Below are 14269 nucleotides of genomic sequence, written 5' to 3'. Positions count from 1 at the left end.
GCCCTTAGAGACTTAACCAGAAAGACTCACAGCTGTAATCACTGCCAAAGGTGATTCTAATATGTATTGACTCAGGGGTGTGAATACTTATGTTAAACAGATATTTCTGCATTTCAAAAATCTAAAAACATGATTTAATCCATTTTGAATTCAGGCTGTAACAACAAAATAGGAAATCAGTCAAGGGGTGTGAATACTTTCTGAAGGCACTGTATGTTAAACTCTACTGATCGATTGTTCAAATAGCCCAACCCTTTCAGATAACATTGCTTGGTTTCACAATTAACTAACCCATGACCAGACATGCACCACAGTGTTGTTGACATACTTGTCTTCCACCCCAGTGGCTCCCAGCAGCTCCAGGTCCTTCTCTATGAAGCTAAATACTTCAGCCAGCCTCTCCTCTCTCTGCTGCAGGGCCGTGCGGGCCTTGTGGAGCCGCTGGTCCACCTCCTCATACTCCTCCACACTGAAGTGTCTGCAGGCCACCACCAACGTCCGCAGGCCCTTCTGGAGAGGGGAAGAGGGGAAATAGAAAGAAATGAGAAGCTGTCAGGGATGGGCTCTATATCAGATAACCACACACCTGCCAGTTACAAATCAAAAACAATCTCTCAATAGATCCTGATGTCTGGATAAATTAACCGTTAAGAAGCAGGATTTATTGATTTTGGTGGGGGAGTCTGGGGGGGAAAGGACCAAAATAATCTTTACAGTGCAATATTATATATATATATTTTTTTTTTTACGCCATCGAGAGCCCACACATGGAAAAATGTGTGGACTTTTTTCAGACAAGTGTGAAATGTATCTCCAATCTTGTGGAATGAAAATGTGGTATGTGAGGTTGTCCATGTGTGCGTGAGCAACCAAGTACCCATGTGTTCATTTCAGACAGAAAGTGTCCCAGCTGCACTGGTGCGCTCTTCACTACAGATAATAAAAGACAGCATTCAGCATAGCAAAAATCTGCTGCACATAAGGGCTGGAAATAGTTCCTAGTCTAATATGATTTGATGTGGTATACTCACCAAGGCAAATTCATCTACATGTACTCTTGTTTTGTTGATTTCTCCACTTGTAGTAAAAGGAAGAATAGCGGACTCCGCTCCCTTTGTAAATAGTACTTTTTCCCCTACAGCAATAGACCAAATATATTGCAAATTAGTTGTTATAATCAGTCTTGGCCTATATGAAATACAGGGAAATTGACTGAAACCACATTACAGGACTAAATCAAAAGGTGGGTAACATCTATCGAATTACATGCCATTTTAGCAGATGCTTTATTCCAAAGCGATTTACAGTCAGTCATAAGTACATACTCAAAAAAAATGTATGGGTAGTCCCGGGAATCAAATCCACTATCCTGACGTTGCAAGAGTCATGTTCTACCAACTGAGCTATAGAGGACCTCCTGTAATGAAATGCTAATACAACATTTATGAATGAGCCATTCAAGTCTAATATACCTGTGGGTGTCTGTAATATGACACTCATTCTCCTTCTGTTTGCATCAAACTCTAGTACATGGAGTAGTTTAAACCTGTGGGACAAGGAATTACAGGCATTACATCACTTGTTATGCACAGTACAGGTTCATCATCTACACAAAATGCCATGGACTCTTCAATCATACAAAATTATACTTACTTTTCTGGCTTTCCAAATGTTTTTATTTCCATAGCTTCTCCGTGGCTACCAATGAAGGTTACCCCCATCCTGCAATTCAATTTGATCATGTGACATTGCTGACCATAAATACTAACATGCAGACTGTTTCCCATACATGACCCTAACTGTAATGCATGGTCAACTAGCTCTGGAATGTGGTCTGGAATGTGCTGAACCTTGAAAACCATTTGTCGCAATAAATGTTAATTTGTCTGAGTGCTTGTATGTCCAAAATTATCTGGGAGACCAGCACTGGTCATATCTATAGATATTAATTTTATTCACCAACAACCGTACAAATGGGTTGAACAGCACGTCATGACAGCTATCCTCCTGGGTACCTTTTCGTGGCTTCCACCAGTGCTTTCTCGTCCGGCGAGGAGGCATAGTACTCCATCTGGGAGGAGAAGCCATTAGCGTGGGAGAAGGGATCCCCCGGGCCGTCGCCTGGCTGCTCGTAGCTGATCTGCACTGTGTGGCACAGTGACACTGCCTTTAGGAACAGCAACTCCTCCCGACTCTGAGAGGTGACAGACAGAGAGACAAACAGACAGACATGAGTACAGTACCTAGAGTCATCAAACCACTGACGGGCCAAAGCCAGGAGGATAGTCAATGAACACAAGTATAACACATGGGTAGAAATGCAGACATAACCTGTATATTTCATGAATGGACAGACAGTGAATGGATAAATACTGTCACAAGTCACTTGGGCAATATGTTAGGTTTTAATGGTGTTTACCAGAGGAGACACAGATCGGTCAGGCAAGTCATCCGTCATTCCCTCAGGTACAAGCTTTCCATTGATTTCCTGATATTTGATACCGTTGATTGAACATTCACGGAACAGCATCTCGTTCTCCGTCAGGGTGCCGGTTTTATCTGTAAATACGTATTCTACCTAGAATAGAAATAAACAGAGGCTGATCATTACACACTCACACAAACTAACTCAGCTATGATGTTGAGACCTACAGCGAAGTGCTTGGTGCCCGTACCTGTCCCAGCTCCTCGTTCAGATCGGATGTGTTGACCTGAGCCATCTGGTCACTCTCCTCGTGATAGAGGTCCAAGTCCCAGCCAATGAAAAACGAGCCCAAGAACTTCTGCATCTCCACAGTGACGTAGAGCGAGATGGGGATGATGAAGTTGTAGAGGACCAGAAATGCCAGGAAATCAGAGATGAACTTCAGGATCTGTCAACAAGGAAGTGGGTGGTAGATGAACACACGACAAATGGCTTGAGACCTCATTGGAAAGCAAACAGAGATTTTAGGAGAGCATCTTTCTTATTGACTGTCAGGATGAGAGGCACTTTCGCTTATATCCTGTCACAATACGTTGAGTCATACCCACTGCTACTGTATGGGAAGCCACACCAAGAGATGTTGGAAATATAACACATCTTCCCACCTCCTTCAACACATTATCCCCCAAAACCACAAACTATTTGCAAATAACAAGTATCCAAGAATCCTATGAAATCTAAGATCCTCTGTTATAGACCATAACGTATCAGCGTGAATAAAGTCTCAGACAGTGACTGACCTGGCTGCTGTTTCTCTCCTGCTCCGTCTTCTGGTTGTAGAAGGGCTCGTCCCATTTGTTCTCAGCCTGCCAGGCGTACTTCAGGATGGTGCTGAGGATCGCCTCAAACAGCAGGATGCCCAGGTATATGAGCAGAAAGGTGTTCATGGACCTGAGGGAAAAACAGCACAGATACACACACTGTCTGGTGTACATAGAGATGAACCTGAAACCTGAGAAGAGGAAACTCAGAAGTGTTCAGAGTTGTTTTAGAGGTGCAAATGTCCTAATGCGCACTTCTCTACTGCAGAGCGCTTCTGGGATTTGCACTTGTAGTTCAGGGCCATCTTGGACTCCATCCCAGTGTAAACTGCCACACCTGTAAATCAAGAGTGGAACTCTACTGAACCCTGCATAGACAACAACCAACTGGGAAACTGAGTTCAACAGAGGATAACTGAGGACAGACAACAATATGGATGGCAACAATGAGCCAGAAGGTACTTACCAAAAATTTCTTTGGTATTTTTTAGTCTTGCTCCCCGAAGCAGTAGGTTTTCGGGTCCAAGGGGTCTAATGACGCAGAGACAAATAGTGAATGATACAACAGAATAACTTGTTTTTTTTCAACAGAAAATAGAAACAATTTGTGCCATTCCACCCATGCAACCCAGATAAAAACTAGAATTGGCGAATTTTGCAATCTCACCTTACAATCTCTTCTCCTTGTTGTGTTACTGTTATTCGCCCGACAAACCTGAAAGTAGAAGCATTTCTGCTGAGTGGGGAGAGTAACAGAGAAACTGCAACACCAACAGTCACGTCATTCAACCCTAAAAAAATACCTCCATTCCAGCCAGTAGAAATGTGAATGTGAGAAATAATAAATAGTCCTGTTCAGTTCCGGGGTCAGTGAAAGAAGAGCTCAGCGTTCTGACTGGCGATTGAGCGCAGGGTGACTGTACCTTACCTGTACAGATCTGCATCTGGCTGCTGACACTCCAGCACAGCATGTAGTGCCTCCAGCCTGGACACCGACTGAGACACCAACGTCTCCGGCACAGAGTAGTGAGTCTACAGGACCACAGAGAGCAGAGCGTAAGGATACAATCAAGGAGAGGGACAGTAAGCCTTAAAAGCAAAGAAATGTCAGTGTACATTATAATGATTTAGAAAGGAATGCATCCCTTACAGCGCCAGCCTTTGTCTACTGGTGAACAGGTTAAAGAGGCCACGAGGCTTGCTAGGTTTACATTTATAATTTAACTGAATCACTGACTGCTTGAGAGGCAAAATCCAATCTGGTGCTAAAACCCACTCAGTGAGAAAGCGATTCCATCCCCCATTGCATTCTCATGTCATTATTGCAAACAGCCATAAAATACAAGTAGCTGGAACTGAATGCTGATGACAGAGAGGCTGCACCCCTAAGATTGCACAAGAAAAAAACTGACAAAAAATACATTTCACAAAATGTAAAAAAAAATTGATTAACTTATTTGGCACAAGCATTTTGATTAGAAGCAGATAATTAGATATATTGCCTCTGGCAAAAACATGAGATGTCTCAGACTGCACAAGTACTATCATGGAGGGGCTCAGAGAGAGAAAGTGAGAGTGGGGACGGAAGATTAAAAGCCCAACCTTTAGATTAGTCTCTCCATCCAGGCTGGTGGTGGTGATGTGACATGTCCCCTCAGCTCGGTCTGATGATAAGAGGACCAGGTCCACTGGGAACGTCTCATCTTTGGCCACCCGGACTATGTCCCCCACCTGAGCAGACAACACAGACAGACATGTCACAACAGATTAATGAGGAGCAAAACTCTCCCATGATATCCACGACCTCAGAATCCAATATTTTCTGAAGACTAGACAGTCTAGTTCAATAGTGAATGCCACCATGCACGGTTTTAAAAAGAGAAAACCTTTCCCCATGTGAAAACTGCTACATCGCATCTGCAGAACCGTGAAAGAAAAACAAACTAAAAGAGCACTTGAAATCACGTATTCTTCTGGCAGTTTAAAGCTAGAATACTTAATGGTGAAACTGCCACGCCCATTTGCTATATTACAACAAAGAAGTTCCTGCAAACAAACAGTTTTTCCCCTCAGACATCACTGCCCGTGCTATACAAGAGCACAATATGTACTGCAATAATTTTTACCATGGGGGGGGGGGGGGGGGGGTTCCCGTACTGCGGATTCCATCTTTAATGTGTGATTTATTTTACCTTTGAATTATTAGAGTACATGAATGGAGAGTGCTGATATTTAACATTGGCTAGCCATCTCTAACATTTGTTAATTGGGAACAAATCATCTTATTCAATAACTACCCAGTGAAGACATTTCACACGGAATAGTGAGTAACAACATTTAAACAAAGAATGTAACACCTGAGACTGTGGGTGGTACATTAGTTTTACATTCCTGGCTTTCTGACAAATCTTTAACACAGTGGTACAAAGCACCAGCCAAAAGTGGGAGATACATGAAATGTAGCCGTTTGTCTGAAATGTGGGTGTAGGGTATGCTAAGTGTTAAGGCAGGACTCATTATGACACCACGGTGACTCACTCGGATGTTCTTTGAGCGGGTCTGCACGAGGCTGCCACTGCGCACCACAAACACAGGCGCCCCGTTCACCTCGTTGTCCGCCTTGTGCCTCAGCCAGTCCTCATAGCCCTGAGTGATGGAGGAAGGGATGAGATTTAACCATCTAGACATTCTGACATCCAGACAAAGTACAGTATGTTTGATAAGTAACCACATTCAATTTCTTGGATCTACTGTTGATAAGAAAAGAGGAATTAAACCTGTTACTGCTCTCACCTGTTTGATGGCAGTTACTGTAATGACAAAGAACAGAGGAAGTCCGCTGGTGACAGGGGAAGTGGGGGTGTCTATCATTAGCTGCAAAATAAAGAGATTATGTCAAAGGAGAAAACAGTTGGCAATAGTGTCATTTCCTAATTTAACATGAAAGCACACTGGCCATTCGTAAGCTGAAGCCATTCTTATTGCAGAAAATGCTTCATGAATATTGACTAAGTATAACGAAACAACAAATTTAGAATTGGACACAGTGGCGGCCACAGAAAGCAGAAACCAAAGTGTGGCTTCTAAGAGTAGCCTGATGAATACCGAAGGTTAGCTGTTAGGGACCTCCGGGCACAGTACGCTCAAGAGCACACAGCAATATTTTTAGCACGATATTTAGTAATAGTATAGTATTTAGGCTAGTAACAGTTATAAATATGGTAGACTGGGTGCTGAGGCAAGCCCTTACCTGAACCAGGAATATGATGAGAAAATAAAAATTGGCTATTCTTCTGAACTGTTCAAACAGGTTTTTGGGAACAAAATTCCAAACGGTGTACTAAAGCGGGGATTGGGGGCCGGAAGGGGAGGAGAGAACAAGAACATCAAAGTGTGAGTTGTTTGGCACTGAAATAAAATGGTTGCGTAACTTGAACATTTGTTGTTGCTCTTGACACAAAACCTAGGTGTTCAACACCACTGCCTTACCTTGGATGATATGATTCTGTTGTCTGCAAACCGCTGAGGGACATAATGGCCATGTTGGGGAAAGCGGTTTGCGATGTAAACCGTTCTGGTGTCACTTTGATGGGGAGGGTCAAAGCCCTGGAGGAGAGAGAGAGGAGGGGGTAAGGAACAGGTCAAACTTCTACCACTCACTCAGGACCAATATGGGCAACTTTTATCTAGAGACTGGTCAGAAAAATTATACAATGTTTTTCAAAAGTTAGGGTGTTCACACTTTGTCCCTTTCAGACAATCTTTGTGAACTTACTGCGGTTTGCTTAATTTTTTTGTGCAGTGTGAACACTAAAGGAACTCAGACCAGTCTAAAAAGAGCCTCCGAAGCTAACCAAACTGAGACCATCAAGTGGTGGTCTGAGTTCGGTTTGCTTGAATTCCGTGGTCCGTTTCCCTTTTTTAGAGCAATGTGAACACAAAGCTCCCCAGGTTCCATTGTCATTCTTCCCACCCCACACACTAGACTACTGCAACACTGTTCCCCTGCTTAAAAGTATCTCACATTGGTGCCACAAGACAGAGAAGATGTGCAGTTTCCTGGGGAAAAAGTGTGTGCTGTTTTGGGGTAGGCCTATTGATTAGCAATTGTCAAGGATGCACAGAAATTCTAAAATATGTTTTTAAATTCAGAATATTTGTTTGCAATATGTGATCTATAAGCTAAGAGAGCTTCATAAGCCGTTTTTTCAATTGTGTGGTTTGAATAGTGTGAGAAGACACCAACATACTTGGTGAGAATCACAACATAGGGTACAAAATATATTCTAGGGGCAGTAGCCTACATTGGGTGTACAATTTTCAATTACAGTATTATTTAATCTGCAGTTTTCTGCTATTTATTCTCTTAACAATATTTACATGTTAATAGTATCTTCTGATTACAATTATTATGGATCATATTTTAAAGCTGCTATATATAACTTCTTTGGTGACCTGACCAAATTCACATATAAATGAAAGTTATAGATCTGTCATTCTCATTGAAGACAAGTCTACGCGGCAGATCTGTTCTATGCGATATTTCTATGCCTCCCAGGCTGAAAATACAATATTTTTGGTTATGGGAAAGATATTTCACAGGGGTTTAGATGGTACAATGATTATCTACACTATACTTGCTTGGTCACAAACTGAAATTAGGCAAACTATTAGAATTTAATCAACCAGGAAATGGCGGTGCGAAAGTTCATCTAACTAAATGCAATCTATTATCTTCCTAAATGTAAGTAGGTACATCTAGCTCTCCAATAAAACATTCTGATGGAAAAACCCAGAGTGCATGGAGTGAATATTGGAAAAAGATCTTGGGTCCTTTCTAAATATAGCAATGTGAATGTAAGTGGGTTGATTCACTGATGTGGTCATCCGGTCTGGGTTGGCGCCCCCCCTTGGGTTGTGCCATGGCGGAGATCTTTGTGGGCTATACTCAGCCTTGTCTCAGGATGGTAAGTTGGTGGTTGAAGATATCCCTCTAGTGGTGTGGGGGCTGTGCTTTGGCAAAGTGGGTGGGGTTATATCCTTCCTGTTTGGCCCTGTCCGGGGGTGTCCTCGGATGGGGCCACAGTGTCTCCTGACCCCTCCTGTCTCAGCCTCCAGTATTTATGCTGCAGTAGTTTGTGTCGGGGGGCTAGGGTCAGTTTGTTATATCTGGAGTACTTCTCCTGTCCTATTCGGTGTCCTGTGTGAATCTAAGTGTGCGTTCGCTAATTCTCTCCTTCTCTCTTTCTTTCTCTCTCTCGGAGGACCTGAGGCCTAGGACCATGCCCCAGGACTACCTGACATGATGACTCCTTGCTGTCCCCAGTCCACCTGGCCGTGCTGCTGCTCCAGTTTCAACTGTTCTGCCGTATTGTTATTCGACCATGCTGGTCATTTATGAACATTTGAACATCTTGGCCATGTTCTGTTATAATCTCCACCCGGCACAGCCAGAAGAGGACTGGCCACCCCACATAGCCTGGTTCCTCTCTAGGTTTCTTCCTAGGTTTTGGCCTTTCTAGGGAGTTTTTCCTAGCCACCGTGCTTCTACACCTGCATTGCTTACTGTTTGGGGTTTTAGGCTGGGTTTCTGTACAGCAGAGATATCAGCTGATGTACGAAGGGCTATATAAATACATTTGATTTGATTTGACTTGATTTGACTCGGACCACAAAATAGGTGAAGTGAACTGGCAAAAGAGTTGAGTCCTCATTCAAAGGCAGTGTGCATACAAAGAGAACATAGTTCTTCTGCTTTTTTTTTACCCCATAGTTCACTTTAAAGAGGACTGAGATCAATTCTTTTAAGAGGACGATATGTGAAAACACCCTACTCTATATTTAAATAGCCTAACACATTGATTGCAAACACTATTTTGCACCCTGATTATCTGTCAGAAAAACACTTAGGCTAGATTATCATAGCCTGAATATAGCCTGCAGCCAGAGACAAAGCACTGTACTGAACAGAATATGTTAAACTAAATTAGCTTATTTAAGTGAATGACACTTCTCTAGTCGGCTGGTCAATAACTTCAATAACCCCCTTTTCGTGGTATCAAATTGTTAGTAGTTACTATCTTGTCTCATCGCTACAACTCCCGTACGGGCTCGGGAGAGACGAAGGTCGAAAGCCATGTGTCCTCTGAAACACAACCAAACCAAGCCGCACTGCTTCTTAACACAGCGCGCATTCAACCCGGAAGCCAGCCGCACCAGTGTCGGAGGAAACACCGTGCACCCGCGACCTGGTTAGCGTGCACTGCGCCCGGCCCGCCACAGGAGTCGCTAGTGCGCGATGAGACAAGGATATCCCTACCGGCCAAACCCTCCGTAACCCGGACGACGCTAGGCCAATTGTGCGTCGCCCCATGGACCTGTCAGTCGCGGCCGGCTGCGATAGAGCCTGGGTGCGAACCCAGAGTCTCTGGTGGCACAGCTAGCACTGCGATATAGTGCCCTAGACCACTGCGCCACCCAGGAGGCCCAAACTCTAGAATACTAATCCTAGAATGCTATAGGCTGGCCCCATCTTAAAATTACATTTCTGTACACAATGTTCAAGAGGGGCGGCAGGTAGCCTAGTGGTTAGAGCATTGGGCCAGTAACTGAAAGGTTGCTAGATCGAATCACCGAGCTAACAAGGTAAAAATCTGTCGTTCTGCCCCTGAACAAGGCAGTTAACCCCACTGTTCCTAGGCCGTCATTGTAAATAATCATTTGTTCTTAACTTAAAAAGAGTAAATTAATCTGGGGCACGATGGGTAATAACAATAAAGACCGTTTGTCTGTCCATTGCATCATATTCATAAGTAGTGGGCCTATAGGCTGGTGCTTACTGATTCCTTGCCTGCACTGTGTGAGAATGAGTTGGCCACGTCACTGAGGCCAGACAGCAACACATGTATTCAATTACTGTCACAGCCTGCCCTCCTCAATGGGCTTTTGTGTTTGCACAACACTCTTACACACACACCATCTTGGTCATGTTCACTGCACCCAGGCAAAAGCTCTCATCTCATGATCTGCCTCTGCTGTTAACCCCCAAGCACATTTAAAAGTACAGTCTTTGTCCTCCTTGGTGAGCAAACATCTGTTATCATAGGTGATGTATACAGTATGTGCTGCTGTCTAGAATTTTAGAGGGAGTGAGCTGACAATGTCACAGAGAGTTATATTTTTCACCAGACAGGCATGTTGAGAGAGTTTCTGGAAATTATTGTGTGACCACTAAGCAGTATTCTGAGAGACAAGTGTCAATATGGCTGTCTGGGCCAGGGAATTACTAATTCATTGCATACAGTAACTCCTTGTTCTGCGAAAAAATTAAAGTTTGGACACACCTACTCATTCAAGGGTTTTTCTATATTTTTACTATTTTCTACATCGTAGAATAATAGTGAAGACATCAAAACTATGAAATAACACATTTGGAATCATGTAGTAACCAAAACAGTGGAAAACAAAATGTATTTAGTATAGTTAGGTTTGCCTACTACCTGTGACAAGCTACAACTTCGATGAAATTTATTTTGTCACCTGGTCTGACATGAACATCCTATGCCTAGAAAGAAATATCAAGTTAATTCATGCGTTAACAAAGCCTGTAACTACCAGCATGAAGGAAACCCAGAGCCCAGCTACATGGAGGGGATAATGAATGACGAGCTGTAATAATTCAAAATAACAAACCACAACATGAAGAAGCTCATTAAAAACTAATGCCAACTTAATAGGATGCCAAATTGCACACTTTCTCTCCCTCTGCAATGCTCAAGGCTGCCTTGAGACGCATGTAAACCACAGGTTGTTTCACACAGTGTTGTAAGATATGGTTTCCTTTGCCCATTTCAGTATGCTCGGAGTTGAGCAGTCAGTAAACCGACACTCCTATGGTAGCATTATCATTACTGACTGTTTTACTTCTGTTGACACCAAAACAAAGTGGATAATTGGTTCCTGCATTTGAAAATCTTTCAAATCAGACATAGGTTACAATCTCAATGACATAAATATTTTCTCAAGTAAAAACAAATCCCTCACACAGTTGTACCCCCAGGTAGTCATCATACAATGTAGGTTTCTAGGTCCTGGAAAATATCAAACTTTAAATGGCTACTGTTGCTCTCTACACTACCATTACTCATCAATATACCCTAACTTGTAGATGGCTCTCATGATGAAAAACAGCCTTCTGATAAAATAAAATGTATTTCACATCCTGGGGCTCAGTCTGATGGCACAGCTGTGAGTGGCACCCCATCAGTGTGAAGCTAATGAGGTGAGGACTGGGATTGAGTGTGGTGCAGGTAACAGCAGCTGGGATAGGATTGGCCACCCCCCTCCCCATACTATCCAAATCTATAGCTCCAAAAGGTCAGCTCAGACTGGGCATTCCCTGCCATGTTCCCATTTAGCAAGAAAATTATCTCATGTCATATTATTCCGATTTACAGTGGATTAGGCTGGTTGGTGATAGTGACAGTTACTGTGTGTAGCCTGAGCCTTCTATGATAACATTCAGCCCATTCTATGAAAAATAATGTTCCGTGGTGTATTAAATCAGCGTTTCCAAACCCTGGTCCTCGAGTAAACCCAATAGCATACATTTTTACTGTAACCTTGGACAAGCACATTTGGTTCAACTAGTCATCAAGCCCTTGATGAGTTGAATGAGGAATGTTGTTCCAGGGCTACAAAAAAAGGTGTACTGTTGGATGTTCTAAAGGACTGGAGTTGGAAAACACTTATATCAATGAAATCACTCAGATATCTACTCCCCTCAGCTGCTTGTTTTTCCTGAAAGCAAACATTCACATGAGATCAAGGTCACTGCGCAGTCACTTGCATTATAATCTTCTCAAATTCTGTATTCATTAAGAACTGTAAGCTAAGCAGTTGGCTGAATTCCACTTACTGCAGGTGGCAGACAGTATGTTAGTATATGTTAGTCCATAAGTAACTACTAGGGCTAGGTCACCAAGCGGGCTGTTTTTTTAGTTCTGCACCACAACTAAAAAAAGCATTCATTCATTATTCATGACAAAAAGGGGAGAGTTGGTTGATTGTTTCTGTACACTAGCTATGTATTTAACAATTGAGTTTAGGGTCAATTCAGGACTTTTAATTGAAATTCCATTAATTAAATGAAAAATGCTAAATGAAGACTCGGTAAGTGCCACATTAATAGAAATTTCACTTAATCTCTAGAACTGATTTAAATTCATCTTCACCCTGATTCATTGAGAGAAAATAGTAGATGTTCTAGCTAGCCGTATCCTTCTAGAATCTGATTTAGTTAGCTAATGCTGCTGTAGACAATTAGGTAGCTAGGCGTTGAGGCTAAGATTTAGGCAAACTACGTGGTACAACGACAATGCTGGGCTAGTTCTAAACATATACCTGCGTGTCTGGCTTTTCAATGCAGCGGCTAAAATGAATGTCTTCCTAGTTAGTTAGTTGGTAGTAAGTTAACCATTGATAACGACTCGTTACATATCTGTGGCTAAACTGTCCAATGCCAAATATATAGTTAATTACACTAGCTGGCGGGTTAGTTTTTAGCATAACTATTACTGTCAAAACAGCTTAACTACTACTAGCTAGATCATCAGACACACCAGCGAACAAACTTGACAGCCAAAATAAGTTTGAGTAGAATGTATAAGTGGGCCTGGCTGGCGTCATGTACCTACTACTAGTTCGCTGCTAGCCACGCCAATGTTTGGTAAACAAACAAGCTAGCTAGCTTGCTAACTAACGTTATCTACTAAGCGAACTTAGGTACTAGCACCCAGTTCTGGTTGGATGTTTAACTCTTCAAAAACAACCACAACATATTGTTTCATGTGCATCAACGTCTTTCTCAATAGCGAAGTAACGTTACACTTACTAGCAAGTTAGCAAAGAGGCTCACTTACCAGCTGTTGCCTTATCCACCGTAGCATCCTTGCAAAATGTCCTCCGACGAGCCAGCAAAGTTGCTAGCTAGCTACTCCCATAAAACCTTCCCAAACCATAAATAATTCCTTTTACAGGCACGTCTTCTTGTGTCCGTTACACAAAACATCCAGGCTGTGTGATTATATGATCAAATATGATCTCTCCCATGACGTGAAGTAATATTTCTGATGTGACTGACACACTGAGCTATATTCTGACAGCTACGAAGTATGTCTAGTGAGTGTCCTGTACTGTGCGCTTCCTGCCCAGCTACATCCCTCTCTGCGAATCTCGAGCAATCGGTTTTCAGCTCTGTGGCTCTCCTTTCGACGTCGCAGCACCGATTGGCACCACATCGTCCCAGTTGTAAAGGGACAAACACACAATCTATATTATTTTCTACAGTCCAAATTTGCGCAATACAACATAAATACAGTTAGTCAATACATTTCCAAACTGCATCCTTCCAAATAGTGATTTCTATGTTTCTATTTTAAATATTTTAATGTTCATTACATTCATATACATAGACGCCAACCATTTCTCAATGTGCTCCAAATAATAATATTATTTATCTTATAAAAAGTAAGACCACTCTTGAGTTTATATTTTCCCCAGATGTAGTTATATTTTTGTATCACAATGCACTATGACTATAAAGCACACATTATGGCTGACCCTGTAAAAGAACACATTTCACTGCACCTATCCGTTGTATGTGACAATAAAAACGTAAAATCATGCACGATGCAAAATTGCAAACAAATATTGATTCGTATCATACGCATAGCGTTTTATTGCGGGCTTTTATTTTGAAAGCACAAAACTAAAGTCCTAATATTGCCAACTGTGGTGAGGCCTAGATATACACAATTGGGTGAGGTGTGTATATATAAATCATTGTGTGTGGCCCATATAATTAGAAATTAGAACAACCTATATTAATAATTTAATATGATCTATATGCTGTGACCACGGGTTGCAGACGTGGCGATAATTCCCCAAAGTTTTAAAACGTCTAGCTAGAGGACCTTTCGTAATTCATACCAAGTGTTCATGATTTAAACTACCATTTCCGGGT

At 42.3% G+C, this 14269-nt stretch overlaps 1 protein-coding gene across 4 annotated transcripts in view; it reads right to left on the bottom strand.

Annotated features, from left to right (window-relative positions):
• LOC109902652 (probable phospholipid-transporting ATPase IF) overlaps nucleotides 1–13538 on the bottom strand; it is a 37570-nt gene extending 24032 nt beyond the window's left edge. For 3 of the 4 annotated variants that reach the window (XM_020499196.2, XM_020499195.2, XM_020499197.2), the window contains exons 1-18: nucleotides 13167–13460; nucleotides 6736–6852; nucleotides 6497–6586; nucleotides 6040–6120; nucleotides 5785–5892; nucleotides 4849–4977; nucleotides 4175–4278; nucleotides 3914–3961; nucleotides 3713–3777; nucleotides 3502–3583; nucleotides 3226–3376; nucleotides 2676–2873; nucleotides 2420–2578; nucleotides 2016–2194; nucleotides 1654–1722; nucleotides 1473–1546; nucleotides 1032–1135; nucleotides 329–510 (exon numbers count right to left, since the gene is read on the bottom strand). In XM_020499196.2, coding sequence (XP_020354785.1) covers nucleotides 329–510; nucleotides 1032–1135; nucleotides 1473–1546; nucleotides 1654–1722; nucleotides 2016–2194; nucleotides 2420–2578; nucleotides 2676–2873; nucleotides 3226–3376; nucleotides 3502–3583; nucleotides 3713–3777; nucleotides 3914–3961; nucleotides 4175–4278; nucleotides 4849–4977; nucleotides 5785–5892; nucleotides 6040–6120; nucleotides 6497–6586; nucleotides 6736–6852; nucleotides 13167–13193 — 1967 coding nt within the window. In that variant the 5' untranslated portion in view covers nucleotides 13194–13460. Of the gene's footprint in view, nucleotides 1–328; nucleotides 511–1031; nucleotides 1136–1472; nucleotides 1547–1653; nucleotides 1723–2015; nucleotides 2195–2419; nucleotides 2579–2675; nucleotides 2874–3225; nucleotides 3377–3501; nucleotides 3584–3712; nucleotides 3778–3913; nucleotides 3962–4174; nucleotides 4279–4848; nucleotides 4978–5784; nucleotides 5893–6039; nucleotides 6121–6496; nucleotides 6587–6735; nucleotides 6853–13166 lie in introns of all 4 variants that reach the window. The other variant, XM_020499194.2, reaches the window with a different exon arrangement.
• Between the last annotated feature and the right edge of the window lie 731 nt (nucleotides 13539–14269).

Source organism: Oncorhynchus kisutch, linkage group LG13 (assembly GCF_002021735.2).
Source record: "Oncorhynchus kisutch isolate 150728-3 linkage group LG13, Okis_V2, whole genome shotgun sequence".
In the NCBI taxonomy this organism is placed as follows: Eukaryota; Metazoa; Chordata; class Actinopteri; order Salmoniformes; family Salmonidae; genus Oncorhynchus; species Oncorhynchus kisutch.
The sequence above is the reverse complement of the archived record's forward strand: the minus strand, read 5'-3'. Positions and strand labels throughout refer to the sequence as shown.